This window comes from Sorex fumeus, unplaced genomic scaffold (genome assembly GCF_029834395.1).
Source record: "Sorex fumeus unplaced genomic scaffold, SorFum_2.1 ptg000043l, whole genome shotgun sequence".
NCBI classification, from domain to species: Eukaryota; Metazoa; Chordata; class Mammalia; order Eulipotyphla; family Soricidae; genus Sorex; species Sorex fumeus.
The window spans coordinates 4,369,510-4,390,579 of record NW_026606100.1 but is presented as its reverse complement, the minus strand read 5'-3'; the positions used below and the strand labels follow the sequence as shown (position 1 = coordinate 4,390,579).

Sequence of the window (21,070 nt, the reverse complement as noted above, 5' to 3'; positions counted from 1 at the left end):
AACAAGGGTTGGCCGCTTGCAACGCAAATGCCCTACCCGCTGTGCTATTGCTCTAACCCCTCTGTACACTTTGATGCTGGGATGGAATCCCAAAAAGTAGAGATGCCAGGGACTGAACTCAGCTTCATCCTTGCAAGGCACTTAGTGCTACTGAGCCATGCCCAGAAATTTTGGCTTTCCTCAGAATCTTCTGTATACCTGTGGCAGCTGCCAGTGATTTTTCTAATCTCACAACACATGTTTCCCCACATCACTGACCGTCACAGTCATTTTTACAGCTAAGTAACATTTCATTCTGTGAGCTTACTGAAATGGATTCCTGGCTTCATTTTTCTACTTTTTCCTTATTCAATCTCTACTGTCATAAACTCAGATTTTGAGTATATTTTCTACATAACAGATTTTTTTGCAAAACCTATTTTCCACATTAAGAACATTTTGTTTTTAATTAAGCACAAATCCAACAGGTTAGTTCTATGCTTTACGCATTCATTCATTCATTCATTCATTCATCTTCCATCCCTTCCCTTTTTTGCTGTGATTGGGGACTGCGTACACTTAGATGCAGTGGCCTCACACACTGTGTTGTTACAGGAGAGTCCCAAAGAGCAGTGTCACTGAGTAGTGTTCAATGCTGTGTGGAGTGATGCTGAGAATCAAATCCACAGTCTAAGGGTTGCCCAGAGCTACCTCTGGACCCCCAATATGAACACTTTTCAAGGTCCAGGATATGTATGCCACACTCCTTTCCAAAGACAATCCTCAGAAATGGACAAAATTCACACCTTAGCAATTTTGTTTCGTTTTCCTTTAAAGCTCGTGTGTGCACGTGCGCGCGCGCACACACACACACACACACACAGAGGTACTCAGGGAACCCAGCAGCACCAGGGATTGAGCCCAGGACTGTCATGGAAAGCACACAGCACACACTCTGCTTGATGAACTCTCTCTCTTTCCTATCTCTTTAGCTTTTTTTTTTCATTGTGTGCATGATAGGAAAGAAAAATCTAGGTTCTCATACAGGCAAGTGCTCTACTGGGCCATTCCTGATGTTGCTAAGGGACTAAACTTAGAGCTGTTTGGGTTCAAACCCAGATCTCTGGCAAGCAAAGTGTGTGTTCCAACCCTGTAATCTATCTCCCAGGCCCCCAGACTTAATCTTTAAAAATGGAATGATGGCAGGGGAGGTGACTCAGTGGTAGGGCACTTGTCTTCAATGTATGAGGTCCTGGGTTCAATTTCTGGCACCATATATTCCCCTCCCAAGCACTACCATGACCCTGGAGCATCTAACTGGGGAAACTACTGAGCACTGCTGGGTGTGGCCCCAAACCAAACCAACAAACAAATGGAAATCACCAGCCCAGGAATGTGGCTCCAGAGCAAATGCCTTGCATGCCTGAGGCCCTGGAATGGCTAAAAAATAAACACCAACTTCACGTACTCAGAATACCATGGAGATTAGGAGTTGATTGTAAACCTCAAATACCTTATTATATATTAACAACTGCTAACTAAGGGTCACTTTGCTTATTATCAGTACATCTGAAAAAGAGAAAATAGAAGTACTCAAGCAATGACAGTAATAAAGAGCTGACAGACACCTTTGTCAGGCAGTACATGCGATCTTTACAGATAGTAAATCAGTGAGAACTCAGAAGAAACCTTAAGTAGACGGTGTTATTATCCCCATTTTACAGATCAGGGAGCCAAAGTAGGGGTTCAATTTTCAGTCAGGCAGCTTTAGTCTTACTCATAGCCTCTAAACTTAGGGATAAACCCTGTACTTTTCAGAATTAATATCATAATGTTATGAGAAACTCAGTAACTCGGTCAGGAATTCCTGACTTGCTTTGAGTAGTCAATTAGTTCCTCCCACTTTAAGGTATACCTTGTTCCTTATTGTGTTCCACACAGGTTATCTGAAAAGCTTGCGGAACACCTTAGATAAATCATATTCTTTACTAATAGCATTATCTGTTCCATTTTAGACCCTGCATTCAAGAGTATTTTGCAGCTTGTATAGTTAAAAAGTTAAAAAAGTTTTGAAACAGATTATGAAGACTAATACAACTTCAGTGGTGATTAACACTAATGAAATCCATATACAAAGGTAACCACTGGCCTTCTTATGTACTGAGAAACAATGAATTAAAACCAAACAAAAATAAGCATGACCCTAAGAGAACACATGTGCAAGCACTGCAAGATGTGTAAACCCTGGGAAAACACCACAGTTAAAAATGTACAAGCAAGATGTGAAAACCCTCAGTCCTCACAACAGTATCAACAAGGACTGAAAGGAGGAAGGGAGATAAAAAGTAGCATAATCACTATCTGAGTGAGAGTTTCAAGGTACTGGTAATATTGTAGAAAAATACTGAAGTTATTTGTTTTTAATTAGGGAATCTTTTTGTTTGCTTTTGGGTCACACCCTGAAGTACTCAGGGGTAAGTTATTCCTGGCTGCATGCAGGAAGCAGCAATCATTCCTGGCAGGACTCAAGACCATATGGGACATTGGGGTCAGCTGTATGCAAGGCAAGGACTCTACCCACTGTACTAGCTCTCCGGCTCTCTGAAGAGTTTTCTTATTTATGTGTACACACTCTTTGGGTTTGTTTTTGTACTTCATCCAGTTGTGCATGCAGGAATGAAATACTCCTGACTCTGTGCTCATATGGTACGTCCAGGATCAAACCTGGGTCAGACGCATGCAAGGCAAATGACCTGCCCCGGTACTATCTCTCTAGTTCTGTATACACACACACACTCTCTCTCTTTTTTTTTCTTTTTGGGTCATACCCGGTGATGCACAGGGGGTTACTCCTGGCTCTGCACTCAGGAGTTACTCCTGGCGGTGCTCAGGGGACCATATGGGATGCTGGGAGTCGAACCCAGGTCGGCAGTGTGCAAGGCAAATGCCCTACCTGCTGTGCTATCTCTCCAGCCCCTGTATACACACACTCTTACATGTATGGAATTTTTCACAGTACCAAAGCAGATAATGATAAAATTTCAGGCTGAGCAGACAGTACAGGGGATAAGGCTCTTGGGAAATAAGTCATGCAGCCACCAAGCATGATATGTTCCCCAGCACTGCATACTGAACATCGCCCAGGAGTGATCCATGAGCACCAATGAGCGTAATTTAAAAAATAATAAAAAAAATGAACAAAACCCAAGGATTATCAAGGTCTTGCCTCTGCCCTCATTCCAGTGAAACTGACCTATGAAAACCGCCAGCTACCACTTAATAGTCTTGGGACACTTGTTCTTAGCTTAGCTTCTCAGTCTCCTCTCCAGCAGTTCCTAATTAAGGGCTCCAGAATCAACCCCTACCTAGTCCCACACCAGAGCAGTTTTGCGAAAGTAAAAGTGATCACAATTCTTTTCTTTTTTAATGGTTTTTGGGTGATACCTGATTATGTTAACAGTTTACTCCTGGCTCTGCACTCAGGAATTACTCCTGGCAGGCTTAGGGGACCATATGGGATGAAGAGGATCAAATCCTGCCAGTACCTTACCCACTGTACTCTCTGGCCTGACAATTCTCTTTTTAAAGTACAGCAGATAAGGCCCTGAGCCCAGCCAGGAGTGATCCTGTTGTAGCATAAACAAACTTTAGATGAAGGCCAGAGAGAAGTGGTTTAGGTGCTTTCCTAACCCGTGGTTGTGATACTGGTTTGAATCCTAGGATGTTATATGTTCCCTGAGCACTGTCAGCAGTGGCCCAATCAGACAACCAGGTTTTGTCCTTGAGCACAAAATCAAACCAAAAACCAACTTTACATGACTCCTATGGTTAAACTTATTTATAAGGCTCAAGAGGGTGTTTTTTAGCACTTTTCTCCTTTCCTAGCCTGCTTCCCATTACTCACATTTATTACAACTGTGCCTTTCCCAGCAGGTATGGTCACCTCTTCTACCTCATGAACTTGTTGGTCAGGAAATCTTAAAATTCTCTCTCTCTCTCTCGCTCTCTGCTTTTGGGGTCATACCTGGCGATGATCAGGGGTTACTCCTGGCTCTGCACTCAGGAATCACCCCCGGTGGTGCTTGGAAGACCACATGGGATGCTGGGAATTGAACCCGGGTTGGCCGCCTGCGAGGCAAATGCCCTACCCGCTGTGCTATTGCTCCAGCCCAAATTCTCTTTTAAGACTTCCTTGGCACCTCAGTTCATCATTTTTGTTTTTATACTCCTTTAGTGTTATCTTAACTGTTAAGCGTAATGAAATTTTCTAAGACCACAACCATGGTTTACTCCCATTATATAGTCTAGTACTGAATCTCAGGTAAAGGTAAAGGTAAAGGCCCTCCTGTTGATCGTCGATTTGCTCGAGCGGGCCCAGTAACGTCTCCATTGGAGACTTTGTTGTTACTGTGTCTGGCATATCGAATACTCTCGGTAGCTTGCCGGGCTCTCCGAGAGGGGCGGAGGAATCGAACTCGGGTCGGCCATGTTGGCCACTTGTAAGGCGAACGCCCTACCCGCTGTGCTATGAATCTCAAGATGTTGAAATTCCTCCTTAAAGGCTATAGCAATGCACAGCAAGCAAAGTGCTGTGGAGTGTTTGTCTTGCAAGTCGTCAACCTAGATTTGATCCCTGGATCCCATATGGGCCCCTGAGCCTGCCAGGAATGATCCCTGAGCACAAAGCCAGATGTGGCTCAAAACCCACAACAAAGCAAGTTAAAAAGGGGGGTCTCGGAGCAATAGTACAGGGAGCAGAGTGTTTATCTTGCACATGGTTGAACTGGGTTTGATCTCCGGCACTCTACATGGTCCCCTGAGCTTGACAGGAGTGAGCCCTGAGAGCAGAGTCAGGAGTATACCCAAGTCAGACTCCTCCCTCCACCAAAAAGAATTAAAATAACAGGACTGGAAAGATAGTACAAGGGTAAGTTGCTTGCCTTGCACATGGTCTTTGGTTTGCTCCCTGACATCCCAGTGGTTCCCTGAGCCCTTCTAAGGAGTGATCTCTGAGCACAGAGCCAAGATTAAGCCCTGAGCACGACTGGGTGTGCCTTACCCACTGCAAAAAAGGGGAAGAAAGTTAAATTTAGTAAAGACATAAGCATTTCCCTCTTTGCTTGGATTATTTTTCTGAAAACACAAAAGGACTCAATTCCTGGGCCAGAGGTATAGAACAGCCAGTAGGTGGCTTGCTTTGCACGTGGTAAAGCAGGTTTGATCCTTGGCACCCCACATGGTCCTGAGCCCACTGGGAGTGATCTGGGAGAGCCCACTGGAAGTGATCCGGAAGCACAGAAGCCAGGAGTAACACCTGAGCACTGCCAGGTGTGACCCCCAAACAAAACACTCATTTCCTAACCTAGTTCAGTTCTGTCATAGACAAGAAAATTTATTCAAGTCTCAACCATACCACTGCTCCTTTGCTCTTCTGCAGTTCTGAGCCATCATTCAGACTAGTTTCCACAAGCGTGGCAGCCTTACCTTGTCATAATCTCCGCTCAAATTCTAGGATAATCTGAATTCCCATTAATAAGCACTGAACTAAACTGTTTTAGCCTCAAAGACCATTAGAAATAATCTCTTCCACTTACTTAGATCCTAAAATAAAATTTTTAGATAAAATTCCTCTCGATTTGAGTACTTCTTATTCTACTTTTTCGGAACTTCATAGATCATGGGAAGATAACTATTAACTATGCAAGCTTCCATCCCCAGGATAATGATAATGTTCCTGTATCTTATCTGAATCAAATTTAGATGCTTAAGAAACTTACAAGTTTATTCACAGTGCCAAATTCTGTTGACAAAAATTACCATTAATTCTTCCCTAATTCCTAATTTCAAAAGTCCAGATTTGGCGTGAGAGCTCCCGAGATTAGGGGCACTCGTATAGCACATGTATAGCATGGTCAAGGACCTGAGTTCAATCTTTGTTAACACACTGCACCTTAAGCACATCTAAATGGGTCCTGGGCCCTACCTATTGCTGGGCAGTCAGGGGGGTGTTGCACTGCCAGAACCATCATGCATTGTTGACTGAGTATCACTATGCCTGGCCCCTGAGCTCCTTGCCTCGGAATCCCTCTCAAAGTATGAACAGGAGGGCTGGAGCAATAGTACAGCGGGCAGGGTGCTTGCCTTGCATACAGTCTACCCAGGTTCAATTTCAGGCATCTTATAGATCCCTGGCATCCCATATGGTCCCCCAAGCCACATTACTCAGGAGTGATTCATGAGTGCAGAGCCAAAGGAAACCACTGACTGCTGCTGGTTGTGGCCCCCAATAAAAACCAAACAGCATCAACTGAGCTCCTCTCTGGGGGCTGAGGAGTGGGGGAGGTCTGGATCATACCTGGCAGTGCTTGGGGGGACAGTGAGTTTACAGGGAATGAATACATGCACTAGACTCTCTATGATCTTTTCAGCCCCTTGAGACTTTTACATTTGAAACGGGATCTGGGATGAGGCATAACTACTGTACTTCCATAGTACCCTCTGTCCAAGCAGAGTTTGGATTGCTCTGTAGGTGTAGATGTTAAGCTTTAGGCACACAAGCATACTTCCTCAAATCGCCAACAACTACTTTGTCGTACCGAATGGTACGGAGATGGCCTTGGAAACACCTCAGCAATCAGTAAGCTCCTGAAGAATGTGACAGGGAGGGAGCCAGAGAAAAAAACTCAAGGGGTAAGTACATGCTTTGTATGGAGAAGTCTGAGTTCGATCTCTGGTATTACCAGGAATGAAACCTGAGAGCTGGGTGTGACCTACAACAAAAAGAATGTGACAAGAGTCTATTGGATATAACATAACATTTCATATTTCAGGTATACTAATGTTTGCTGAGTACTAACAAGACGTTCTTTAAAGATCAACTTGGTCCAGTTCTTAGATTTTTTTTATTTCTCATAATTTTCATTTTGCTCCTCATATAGTTATAAAATTGGAATTTTTAGACAGAGTTAATATAGAAGATAAGGTATGTGCCTTCCATGTGGTTGTGATGGCCAAGACTCTTTCTTACCCATGTAAGGTTCCCCCACCCCAAGCACCACGAAGGGATCCACTCCGGAGCATTGAACCAGAAATAGCCTCTGAGCACCACTGGATATGCCCCCTCCCACAAAGATAAATAAATAATGAAGTTTATAAACAACATAAAACACACATTTTAAGTTTCTAAATCACTTGATACTTAACAATCCACTCTAAAACTGCTGAAATACTCTATTAAACTAAAAATAGCATCTAATTGAAAAATAGTGATGTTTAACCTGAATATTAACTATAACTTAAATAAAATCTTTAAAATGTGGGGTCACAGCAACAGTATAGCAGGTAGGCTGTTTGCCTTGCATGCAGCCAACCTAGGTTCAATCCTTGGCATCCTGGCACTGCCAGGAAGGATCCCTGAGTGGAGAGCCAGGTGTAACCACTGAGCACTGCTCAGTGTGCCCCCTCCACCCCCCAGCCAAAGAATCTTAAAAATGTACTCAAAATGGAAGTGAAAAATAGATGATGTGTTTATCAAATTACCTATAATATAAAATTACACTCAGGTACCCAGAAAGAGAATCCTTTAATCATTTAAAAACAACACAAGCTGTCTGACAACAATGACTCCATCATCTCCCACCTCCCAGAGGGCGGGGGGAGCTCATCAGAGAAATACCACAACTATAAAGACCAATTAATAAAATAAACATAGAGCTGCAGGTGTGGTTTAGTGATAGAATACTTGTCTAAGCATGTGAGAGGCCCTATTTTGATTCCTGGCACTACTGTAAATAATAAAATAAAGCAGAAAACACATTACAAATAAACCAAGTCATCTTTGTTTCTTCCTTTCTCTTCCCTAATACTCTCCACTTCCTTTTAGCAAAGCATCAATCTTTCCTTCAAAATAAGCACCTACCTACCAAGCCTATAGTCTGTCTACATCAAAGTATCCCAGGGCTGGAGCGGTAACAGAGGGCAGGGCATGTGGCCATCGAACTTCAATCCCTGACACCCTATATGGTCTCCCCATTCCCTCCTGCCAAGAGTGATTCTTGAACACAAACTCATGAGTAAGGCCTGAGGTGACCCCAAAACCAAAATATTACACAGTCTCTCAAGGCAGCCCAGGAACTCAAGGTGGAAGCCTTGAGGTACAACTAAGGGGTGCTGCTGAAGCAAGGAAGTTTGGGTCTACATGATGATGGATGGATGGCATATGCCAAGTTATCAGTCATCATTATTTTGCACCTGGATTACAGTCGTTCACTCCAGTTCGCTGCTCTACTTCAAAGTTCTTTCGATGGCCATCCCTCACTTTAAAATCCAATTTCTTTTCACCTTCACCATTTCACCTCCAAGCTCTCCTAATATAACTTTCTTCTCTTTAAGACTCATTTTTCCGGGGCTGGAGTGATAGCACAGTGGCTAGAACGTTTGCCTTGCATGAAGCCGACCTGGGTTCGATTCCCAGCATCCCATATGGTCTCCTGAGCACCACCACGAGTAATTCCTGAGTGCATGAACCAGGAGTAACTAGGTGTGACCCAAAAAGGGAAAAAAATAAAAACAGAAAAATCTCGATCTTCCAACACATGGAATAGCTTTTCACCTCAGGACCTTTGTATAAAATCTTTGTTCTGATTAGGAGTTTTCCTCCACTTATTTATTTTTTAAGTTCTTAAATCCTTAAATTAATTACACAGTCCCTGTTTTCCTTCACTTTATCCCAAGTCTTTCCAAGGATAGCTTTTCTCTACACTGTTTCCTTTGATCGCTATCTGAGGTAGTCACCTTCTAGAACACCCGATGGGAGGGAGAGAGGAGGACACATGACAGACAACACATGACACACACACACACACATACACACAAATTCCCACAGTGCTCCAGGGCTTTCTCCAGGCTCTGTGCTCAGGAATCACTCTGGTGGGGCTCCGGGAATCAAATGGGGTTGGCAGCACAAAGGCAAGTGCCTGAACTTCTGCACTATTTCTTGGGTCCTTCTACTATAGAATTTCATCTATTACATTTAGTTTTATTCCCTTTATAGTATTTAAATCATAACTTTTATTTTTCTACCAATTCTTAGTCTGATCACTTAGTAAATAATAAAACTTCCATGAAAGAGCATCATTTTTTCCAATACCTTCACTCGGATATAGTTCTCTTGTAAGTATTTTAACTGAAACTATAAAACTACAAGCCAGGAAACAGTTGTAGGATGGAGCACAGGGGCAGGACACTTGGCTTTCATATGTCAGGTCCTGCATTTGACCCCCAAGACCCCCCCCCACCAAATAAAAAATATGAGGAAACATTTCAACAGAAAAGCCTGTACTAGAACAAAGAAAACACCAGTCCTTAAATAAACACACAAGGGACAAGGATGTGTTAGCACAGTGGTAGAGTATGTGTCCTGTCTATGAAACCATAGGTTCAAGCCCTGGCACCCAAAGGAAGAAACTAAAAACAAGAAACTCCTGAGAGCTTAACTGTGATGTCTGAGATGCTAACTCAATATATCCAGTTTGGGGCATGAGGAACATTTAGCTAGCTCTCTACAACGGTGTAGCTACCTAACCTGTGAATTTTGGGATAAGAAAGCAATCCAACTACTCAGTATACAGTAAATCCAACCAGGAACTAATTTAAGCAAACTAACAGACTGTCCTCCCAAACACCAGGGAAAAATAAAAAAACCTAAGCCACAGTAACCTGCTTATTGTGGACATAAAAAAGTAAGATTTCAATAGGTGTGGGGCCTGAGAGAGAGCACAGTGGGTAGGGCAGGGAGAGCTATGGATCACTTTCCTTGACTGCAGAGCAGAAGTAAGCCCTGGGTGCAACTGGGAGATTTCAATATGTGAAGAGTGGGGTGGAGTTAAGCAATCAGTTAAGCACCAAAAACTAGAGCAAAGGTACACAAGCATGAGGAGGTAGGTAGGCTACCAAGCCAAAAAAAAAAAAAAGATGCAGCCCAGCAGGCCACAATAAAGCAAAACAAGAGGGAACAAAGCCAAGCATCAAAGACAAAATTTGATTTGGTGTCTGGTAAGACACGTTTGGGAAATTTGGATGGCATTTTGTAGATAGTACAAAGGTACTAGGTACTATAGTGTTACTTTATTCTCCCTCTAGAAGAGGATCAAGTCATCAGCTCACACTTTTTGAAAAAGCAGGAGTGTCTTTCATGGCCTGGCTTAATAAGTCTGAAATTAATTATGTGATTCACCACCAGTTAAAGTAATCTATTCAAAACATCATTATGGGGGAGGGGGGGCAGAGAGATAGTTCAGCAGGTAGGGCATTGCCATGAACACAGCTGACCCAAGTTTGATCCCTGGCATCCCATATGGTTCCTCAAGCACTGTCAAGAGTAATTCCTGAATGCAGACTCAAGAGTAACCCCTGAGTATCGCCAGATGTGGTCCCACAACAATAAAAAAAACATTATAATGGACTCTAAAGTTCTCTTGAGTTTCTTATATTGGAATTATGTCATGTTCAATGTTTACTCCAATTACCAGCTTCCTCAGAAACCTGACGGTTTTGGGGTTGGAGAAATAGTACTGTAGGGTGCCTGGGTTCAATTTCCAGCATCCCATCTGGTCTCCTAAACACCATCAAGACCAATTCCTGAGTACATAGCTAGGAGTAACCCTTGACACCACTGTGTGTGCCCCGACTCCCCAAAGAAACCTGAAGGTTTCATCAGTTCTTGGCACCTAGATCTTTTGTTACATACAGTATGTGACTCAGTCACCTTTTCCCACTTTCTAAGTGCATTTGTTTTGTAGTTGACCTTATAGTCATTTCTCTGTCTCTAGTCTACAGAAACAACAATCAACATTCAAAAAATTGTCATCCTGGAAAATGTGTCAGTTTTTGTTTTAAAAAACAAAACAAAAATCTGGCCTGGGGCTGGAGTGGTGATAGTACAGGATGATAGTACATCAGATTGGGTGTTTGCCTTGCATGTGGCCAACCCAGGTTGGATCTCTGGCATCCTGCTAAGGTCCTCCAAGCATCGGTAGGAGTAATCCCTGAGTGCAAAGCCAGGAGTATCCCCTGAGCATTGCTGGTGTTATCCAAAAAGCCAAGATAATAAAATTTTTTTTTAAAAAGTGGAGAGTTTAACTTTTTATCTTAATTTCACTTCATTTTGGGTGATACTGCTCCAGAGACCACATTGTGGCATCCACCAGGCATCCACCATGTAAAGCTTGTACCCAGCACTGCATTATCTCCCTGGCCCCAAGGCATTTTTTTTTTTCAGGACAAACGTGGCATTATTAATCTGGTGAGTATATTGATTAAGGCAGACTGAAGCAAGTAATACAAATAAAGCATTTTACTTGAAAAGAGAAAGCATGTTACTCTTTTTATCATTTTGGGTCTTAACTTTAAAAAACAGGTATGGTTAGACAAATGACACAAAAAGTATATCCAAATCGAGCTAAAATATCGCCATCCAAAATTTCCTTTAGTAAGCAAGAGTCTAGCTTTATTCCATTCTTGGAATTTTACCAAATGGCTCTCTAGCCCATTAATGGTCCAACTGGGTACAGGGGTGGGGGGAGGGGGAGAAGAGACTATAGAACATATATATTTAATCAACGTGTGACAAAATAGGCGTCCGGCTCATTTTAAACTTGGCACCAGAATACCAACCGACAATTCTTTCTCACAGCTAAATATTTTAATTTCTAAGCAAAAAAAAAAAATCTTTCTTTTGTTGAGCGTCAAGAATGCGGCATACCAGGTCTTTAACCTGCATCGCAGAGATCCGCGCTGCGTACACGCTCTCGGGTGGGGGTGTCGGGGGGCGGGGTACCCTAGCCAAGAGAGGATTCTACAAAGCAAACGACCCTCGCGTTCCTCGGACAGTCAGAGCCGAGAAGAGATGGAGGGCAGCGATTGCAGGATCCGCCACACAACCGACCGCCCCCTTCTCAAGCCCCAGGGACCCAGGTCCAACACGAACGAACCTCTTGCTCTCAAGACCTCTAGGAAAAGAAATTGATTCCGACAGCAGGCATCGGGGCTCAACCACACCCCCTGGCGCGCTCCCGGGGGGCCCCGGTAGGTACCTGGGCGCGGGCTCGATCAGGGTGGTGGTGTCCAGGTAGTGGATCTTGTAGAACTCCAGCAGGGCCGGCAGGTGGTCAAACTCCTGGTCTCCGATCTTGAAGCGGCGGTTGGGCAGCGAGTTGATGATGTAGTGGGAGACGCGCGAGTTCTCCGACACCGACAGCACGTAGTCCCCGGGACAGGTGGACGAGTCGCGCACCAGGAACACGCCGTGGCGCTGGCCCTGGAGCCGGGTCTGCGCCTCCTGGCGCGACACCGGCCCCATGTACCAGGCCGAGCGGTCCGAGGAGTCGAACCTGGCGGAGGACATGGTGTCGGCCAGGGGGCCTCCGCGGTGGGTGGGGGGCGGCGGCTGCTCTCTGCCGATCCGGACGCCGCGCCCGACCGACGGCTCTGGGGGCCGCGGACGGGCCTCTCGGCACACCTCGAGGCGCGCTCTAACAGGCCGAGCCTTCCTCTCGGCTTCGGTCCCGCAGCATCCTCCGCCGCCGCCCGCCTGCTCCGGGGCCGCCTCGCGGAGGCCGCCGGCCCGGGGAACCGGTGCCGAGTCCGGGGTCGCGCGGCAGACGAGGGCGCGCGGCGCGCCGAGGCCGCCCCGGGATTCTGGGCTCCGGGCTCCCCCTGGGGGGTTCCCTCCAGGGACCCCTGACCTACAGCACGCCGGCTCCGCAACCCCCACGGCCCGGGACCGACCGCAGGCGCCTCGCCAAGCACCGGACTCCCAGGGAGCGTCGCGCCTTCGGGGCGCCTCTGCCCAGCCCGTTCCCAAGAGCCACAGCAACAAAATGGCGGACGCGCGAGAAGCAGCCGGCCACCTCCCCCTCCGCTCAGCGCGCTCCGTCTGCGCACGCGCGGGCGCCGGCTCCCGGCAGCCGCCGGGGCCCGCCCCGTGACGTGGCTCGGAGCAGCCAATCGGGAGCGCGGTCGTGGGGCGGGGGGCGGGCGCCGCGGGCCCGGGCTCCCGCGTTCCGGGCGGGGGCGGGCGGGTCGGTGGCGGCGGCGGACACTCCCTTCCTGGGCCGAGGCGCGCCGCCGGGGGCGCTGCCGCCCTCGGCCCCGCTCGCTCGGGCAGGAAAACAGCTGGAGCTGAGAGGGAGCGGCGTCTCGGAAACCTGCTCCGGGAACAAAGCGCGAGGAGCAGGCCGGACCTCCTGCCGGGGAGGCGTGGCCTGCGGTGATCCGGCGGCCCGAGGGGGCCGAGGAGGCGGTCGCTGAGGCCGACCGGCGACCCCCGGGGTCCGCAGGCTGCGGAGGGGCTCCGGACCGAGCTGACCGCGGGGACCGAGACCCCTCGGGAACGACGCGGGGGCCCGGTGGGCCACGGGGCCGGGGTGACAATGGGCGTGCGGCCGCAGAAGGGGGTGTGACGGCGGACGCGCAGAATCGGCGGTCGCGGCCGTCTCTCCCGGCCGCGCTCCGACTCCGCGCTGCGTCGAGCGGACCGACGCCGGCGCCTCCCGGGCGTGGCCCCCCGCCTGCCGCGCCAACGCTGCGGCTTCAACAGCTCCTCCGCTTCCTGGCGCTCTCGGGGCTCAGCCCCTCCACACTCGCGTACACCCCCTAAAATGCAGAAATTGCACAGGCACCGCAACCCTTGAAATGCACGGCGTTCGCGCATGCTCTAGAATCTACATCCACTTCTGAAATGTCAAATTTGCACACATTAAGTGTACGCTTATACACGCTCCAAAATTATACGTTGGCGTACACCCGCAACCTAGAAGGTAAAATTTACACACACACACACACCCTAAAACGTACATTTGCAGACATCCCTGAATGTGCCTTTACACAAGACACCTAAAATGTAAAATTTACACACCCAAAATGATCATCTACACACCCCTGAAAGGTAACTTTAATAATGTAAATCTAACACACACCTAAAATGTCATTTACATAGACACCTCAGAATATAGACCCCTAAAATGTAAATTTTGCAAACACACCCCTAAACTGTAAATTTACAAGCATCCTAGAATTTATATTCACACACACGCACGCACACACACACACACACACACCTCTAAAGTATAAATTGTATACACACTCCTAGAATGTACTTGGCCAACCATGCCAAGTGATTCAATGTTAGGACTCAAAGATGCAGAGTTGCTAGGGCCCTTGTGTCTGGGGACCACCAGGGCCACTCTGGAGGTGCTCGGGTGCCTCCAGGGTTCAAACTCAATCCTGCACACTGAGCCGTTTCCCCAGTTCCCATCTCCTATATTCAGGAATTCCAAAGTAAGATGTTGGGGCCAGCGGGTATGGGGCATCTGCCTTGCATGTGGCTGACCCAAGTTCAATCTCCTGTATCCCTTGTATGGTCCCGAGCACCGCCAGGAATAATACTTGAGTGCAGAGCTGGGAGTAACTCCTGGCATTGCCAGGTGTGACAAAAATAAAAAGTCAAAGTAGGATATTTTTTTTTTGAGCTGCAGCTGGAAGGTGCTAAGGGTCTTCTCCTGGCAAGCGGTCAGCAGTCAGTCCTGGTGCTGCTCAAGGGTAGTGCCAAGAATTGAGACCTGACCTCCTGTAAGCAGAGAATGTGTGTAACCCATTGAGCTCTCTTCCTAGTGTCTAAAATAGACCTTTAAAATAGAACTAACTGAGGGACAGAGTGATAGTACAGTCGGTAGGGCACTTGTCTTGCATGCAGCTGAGTCTGATTCCATCCCTGGCATTCCATGTGGCCCTTAAGCCCCACCAGAAGTAGTTCCTGAGTGTAGAGCCAGGTGTAACCCCTGAACACAGCTGGTTGTGGCCAAATAAAGCATGAAGCCAAACATCAAAAATAAAGTAGAACTAAAGATGAGTTAGACCTAGTGGTGCTCTGGGTCCTAGGACCACACCTGATGCTTGTCGGGTTCTGCAGGCCTTGAGGTTTGGTGCTTAGGCAGTTTCATGCTCTGACCCACCATTGTTTGGGAACTACCAGGGCCTCAACACCTAGCAATGCTGGGGACTGTCCAGTGTCAGGGTTTGAACTCTGGGCCTCATGCATTCAAGGCATGTGCTCTACCCTTTTGAGCTATCTCCCTGACCTAAATTTGGGTTTTGTTTGTTTTAAGGTGGCTATTTTTTTTGGAAGGGAGAGATTTGGAGCCACACCCAGTGGTACTCGGAGCTTACTCCTGGCTCTCTGCCCAGGGATAATCCTGGTGGTGCTTGGACAACCACATATGATACTGAGGATTGAACCTGGATTGACCACATGCAAAGTAAGTGCATTACATGTTATACTATCTCTCTGGCTCTTTTCTTTGGGGGGGGGCAGGTGGGGGGTTATGGTGGGCATTGGATCATACCCAGTTTGCTCAGGGACTACTGGCTCTGTACTTGGGGATCGTTACTGGTAATGCTCAAGAGACCATGTGGTGTCAGGGATGGGAATAGAATCTGGGACCTGTGCATGCAAACCTCAAATAAATATTAGCAATGAGTAATAATGACTGGTGACATCTAGCAACTCATTGATAGCCAAGGAAAACTACTCCAATTCTTCTTTTTTTGGTGGGGAGGGGTGGTAGCCCAATATACTTAACCAAATAGGCTAGATGATTGAGTGCCTGGGCCTGTCAGTACTGGGAGAACCAGGGTCACATCTGGAGTGTTCAGTGGGTGTCAGGGATCAAACTTAGGTCCTCATAAGTGCAAACTAGGAACTGGAGAGTCAATATAGCAAATAAAAGAAAAGAAGGGACAACTAGAGGTATACACTCTCTTACAGTCCCATTTATCTTGTTTTGACCTCTGCTTACAGGAGATCAGGTCTCAATTCTTGGCACTACCCTTGATTTAATTTTTGTGAGTGAGGGTTTTTTTTTTGTGGCCGCGTGACACATCATAAAACACTTAATACAAGATTACCTCACCATATTTGATTGCGTTGAAATATGGTTTGAACCATGGGAACACCTGCAAGGACGATAAGAGGCTAACCTAAAAGCCTCTATCCCTCTAGGAGAGCCTGGCAAGCTACCGAGAATGTTCCGCCCACAAGGCAGAGCCTGGCAAGCTATCTGTGGTGTATTAGATATGCCAAAACCAGTAAATACAATGGGTCTCATTCCCCTGACCCTGAAAGAGCCACCAATATGGCAGTGTCAAGACGGATGAGGAAGGAGAGGCTGATTAAATCTCAGGGTCGACCAAGGTTGCCAAAACGAAGAAGGACAAAAACGACTGTCTGTACTTTCAGTGCACGTACGCTGATATCGGATGCATCCATGGAGGACCTGATGGTGCAAGCACAAAAGATCAAGTACAACATCATTGGTTTGACTGAGATGAGAAAGCACCACTCACATCACGCCATTTTAGACACTGGGGAAGAACTGTTCCTCGGAACATGCAACAAAAGAGACGTTGGTGGTGTCGGTGTCTTTGTCAACACGAACTTGGCCATAAACATTGATTCATTTGAGTGCTTAACAACCTGAATCAGACGATTACACTTGAATAGATGTGGCTCACTGCTGGCAGTTTCTGTCTACATTGTCTATGCACCAACATCCAATTATGATGATGGAGAAATTAAGAAGTTCTACATGGAGCTGGAGAAGTTCTATAAAGAAGACCACACTTTCTACAAGATCGTTGTCGGTGATTCTAATGCCAAGATAGGACCGAGAAGATCAGCTGAAGAACTCCACATCAGGACCCATGGCCTAGAATGGAACGAACAGGGTGAGAGACTGTCCGAGTACATCATGTCGACCAAGACCATTCATGGCAACTCACAATTCCAGAAGGCCGAATCTAAACATTGGACATGGGAATCTCCCGGTGGATGGTTCCACAACGAAATTGACCACATCATATTCAATCGATGGTCTTGCCTGACTGATGTCGCTGTTGTCCCAAAATTCCAAACAGGATCGGACCACCATCTCCTTCGTACAAAATTCTACTTCACAGAGAGGGGAGAAAGGAATGCATAGTTTAAGTTTAAGAAGAGAACTCCCAGAACGACCACCAACTGGGAGTTCCTTGGCACTATTGCAGCAACATGGGAAGATACCATTGTTGACAACATCGACAAGGAATACGGTCGACTGATTCAAGCACCTTCATGATTGTTCTAAGAACACTGAGAGAGAGAGATAGCCACAAAAAGACACTTGTCTTCGAAAACTCTCGAGCTCATTCACCAATGTGGCTTGGCACAAGCCTCAGGCAACCGCAAGCAAACTTCCGAGCTCACAAAGCAGTGCAGAGGAGTGATAAAGGAAGACCTCAAAGAGAGAAGAGCAGTAGTGCTGGCAGATGCAGCAGAAGCTGGGAAAAGCATTCGCAACGCCTGCCTGTCCTTCGCTAACTACAAGACCAAGATGACTGCCCTCTGACATCCTGATGGATCTATCACATCTTCCAGAGGGGCAACGGAGAAGATTATCCATGACTTCTACTCAGATCTCTTCGATAGCCACGTCCACCTGCCCACATACCAAATTCCGCAGGATGGTTATGTTGTTCCCAAAGTTCTCCCTTCCAAAATCCGACATGCCATTTTGTTGGTAAAGAAGCAAACAGCGCCCAGCCCAGACAAGGTCAGACCCAAACACCTGAAGAACTTTTCGTTAGTGCTCATCAATACACTGGCTCGGCTCTTCACACGCTACCTGTCAGAATGCAAGGTTCCGTCCCAGTGAAAAATCAGCAGGACTGTACTACTGTACAAGAAGGGAGACATTCACGACATTGGCAACTATCGCCCGATCTGCCTGTTGTCTGTCGTCTACAAGTTGTTCACTTGAGTCATCCTGAATAGGGTTGGCAGAACACTAGATGAAGGACAACCATGCGAGCAAGCCAGTTTTCAAAAAGGATTTAGCACAATCGACCATATTCACATGATGACCAAGCTCATTGAGGTTTCTCGGGAGTTCAAGATGCCACTCTGTCTAACGTTTATCGATTTAAAGAAGGCCTTTGATTCTGTTGAGACTGAAGCAGTCATCGAGGCCCTAGCCAAACAGGGCATTCAAAGTCAGTACATCAGGATCCTCCATGAGCTATATTGCGGATTCACTACCAGGATCTCACCATTCTACAGGGAGGTGATCATTGATGTTAAGAGAGAGGTTTGGCAGGGTGATACCATTTCACTGAAACTCTTCAGTGCCACCCTCAAGAACGTCATGTGACGACTGGAATGGGAAGGAATGGTGTGAAGATTGACGGTTGGCAACTATGCCACCTCCGCTTCGCTGATGACATTTTTCTTATAACATCAAACATCAGCCAAGCGGCACAAATGCTGGCCGACTTCAACCGTGAGTGTGGAAAGGTCGCGTGCTACAGCTGAATCTCACAAAGACAATGTTTATGAGAAACAGTCTCGTTCCTGACATTCCATTCACTCTCAATGGGGCGAACATCTCCAAATGCAACAGTTATGTGTACCTAGGTCGAGAAGTCAACATGACGAATGACCTGACACCTGAGTTGCAAAGGAGGAAGAGAGTGATTTGGAACACCTTCAAAAATGTTAAAGAAATAGCTAAGAGGACGAAGAACCTCCGGCTCCAGGCACATTTCTTTGATTCCACTGTTCTTCCTGCATTAACATACGCCTCAGAGACCTGGGCCCAACGAAAACAGGATGGTCTCAGGTCTCCCAAAGAGGAATCAAAAGAACTATGCTTGCAGTGTCACGCTTCACTCAAATGAGAGAAAGAATCCGGAGTTCCGACTTCCGTCAACAGTCAAGATCAGGGACGCTGTCTTGTTTGCCAAGGCATCAAAAATCAGATGGGCTGGACATGTAATGAGATTTGGAGACGACTGCTGGACTAGAGTCGTTACCGACTGGATTCCACAGGACATCAAAAGATCACGTGTCCGCCCACCTATGATGGTCAGACTTCTTCCTCAAGAACCTGAACAATCGGTTTGAGGCTGTTCGTGTTCCTAGAACGAGCAGACGCCATTGTGCTATATTCGCATGCAACAGGGATGAATGGAGACGTTACTGGCACTCACTCGAGCAAATCCATTAGTAACAGGTTGTCAAGTGATCAAGGGGTTTTTTTGTATGATGACATGGAGAAAGAGTTTGAGCCACACTTAGCAGTGCTCATAGGCCATTCTTGGCTCTGTGCTCAGGAGTGACTCCTGGTAGTGCTCAGGGGTCCATATATGGTGTTGGAGATTGAACCAGAGTCATCTGCAAGCAAGACAAGAACCTTACCTCTTTTATTATCTCTCCAGCCCCTATTCTGTTCTTGTTTTTTTCATACCTGGCAGTGCTCAGGAGCTATTCTCTGCTCTGTTTAGGGTCACTCCAGCACTGTTAGGAAATAAATCTGGGATTCCCACATGCAGAACATGTGCTCTAGTTCTTTAAACCTACTCCCAGGCCAATTTATCTTATTTTTTAATTGACTATTGATGTTGTCCCCAGTGTCTCTCTGGAGCAACTGTTCTCACTGAATGATTAATAGTCTAAAACAAATTTATTTTCTCTGGACACATTTGTTCACTTGCTAGAATTAAACATTATCTAATTATCTTGCTGTCAGTGTGTCAGTGTGCAGTGGGTTGTTTTCTTATTTTTTTTCTTTTTTTTTTCTTTTTTGGCTGATATAAGCCTCTTGGAAATGTACTTTGGTGTAGCTTCATTTTCAGCTTGTATTTTTGTCAATATGTCCTGATGAGATTTCAGTTGAATTTTTTGTTTGTTTTTGGGCCATACCCCATGGTGTTCTGGGATTACTCTTGAATCTGTGCTCAAAGATCACTCTTGCCAAGCCTCAGAGGACCTCTGGTCCCTCAGAGGACATGGGGTTTTGGGGACTGAACCTGGTCGACTGAATACAAGGCAAACACCCTACCTGCTATACTATCTCTCTGGCTATACTATCTGAGCCTTTTGTTTGTTTCTTGTGGGGGTCATACCTGGTGGTGTTTGTGGTTACTTCCAGTTTGGTGTTCAGAGATTGCTCCCAGTTGTGCTCAGGGAATCATGCAATGCCTGGGATGGAACCTGAAACTACTACATGCAATGCACACACTCCAGTCCTTTGGACCCTGACCCCATTGAAGAATTTTAGTACTTGATTTCCTGTGGGTTGGGTTATTATGATGATTGCTTAACCTAATGTGATATGTTCTTTAGCACAGACGAAGTGTTGCTGCGTAGTAAAACAGTGTTTGGCAACTAGTTCATATAAAATAATCTCTGTTCTGCTTTCCCTTGAAGTATAGAGATTCAAAGTCCACTTTTTATTTTTTTCATTTGAAATGGGTGTGTACTAGCAATTTAAAAATAGGAACGTTAGTAGAGTGAGTAGGGCATTTTCCTTGCATGTGGGTGACCCAGGTTTGGTCCCTGACATTTTATATGATCCTGAACAATGCCAGAAGTAATTCCTGATTGTAGAACCTGCATTGCCAGGTATGGTCCAAAAAATAAAAATAAAAAATATATATATGAAAAATTTTAAAAATCCCAAAATAGGATACTGTGGCATTATGCTAACACATGGTTTTCAAAACACTTTTTTTTTGAGGTGGGGGGTCATACCTGACAATGTTCAGGGGTTACTTTCAGTTCTGAGCTCAGGGATCATTCCTGGCAGTGCTTAGAGGAACATGTGGGGGATCAGCCTCCAAGATGACAAAACCAGCTCTTTGAGCTATTTTTCCAGCTTCCAAACATTGTTTTGGTATAATGGTATTATTGTATCCTGTAGTGTTCCAACTTGAACAGTGTTGCAAAGGATTGTCCATGTCTCAAGAAATCTCTGTTACAATTACTCAACTGTGGTCAAAGCAGTCATCATAGCATGTGGCTTTATTGCAGGGGAATAGTGTAACTTTATCCAATACAACTTAATGAATTCTGAAATATGAATTTCATATAATTTCATATTTTGAAACATTTTAATCACATTATTTAAAGGTATAAACCTTTCTCCTTTTTTCTTGTTTTTTTTTTTTTTCCTCACAGGCTGTACAAAACCATCAGTGGGATGGATATTACCATGATTCA

General features: G+C 46.0%; 1 protein-coding gene across 1 annotated transcript in view; it reads right to left on the bottom strand.

The window, feature by feature from the left end:
• Positions 1-12,899, bottom strand: part of CRKL (CRK like proto-oncogene, adaptor protein) — a 33,105-nt gene extending 20,206 nt beyond the window's left edge. The window contains exon 1 of the mRNA XM_056120617.1: positions 12,072-12,899. Coding sequence (XP_055976592.1) covers positions 12,072-12,382 — 311 coding nt within the window. The 5' untranslated portion in view covers positions 12,383-12,899. The remainder of the gene's footprint in view (positions 1-12,071) is intronic.
• Between the last annotated feature and the right edge of the window lie 8,171 nt (positions 12,900-21,070).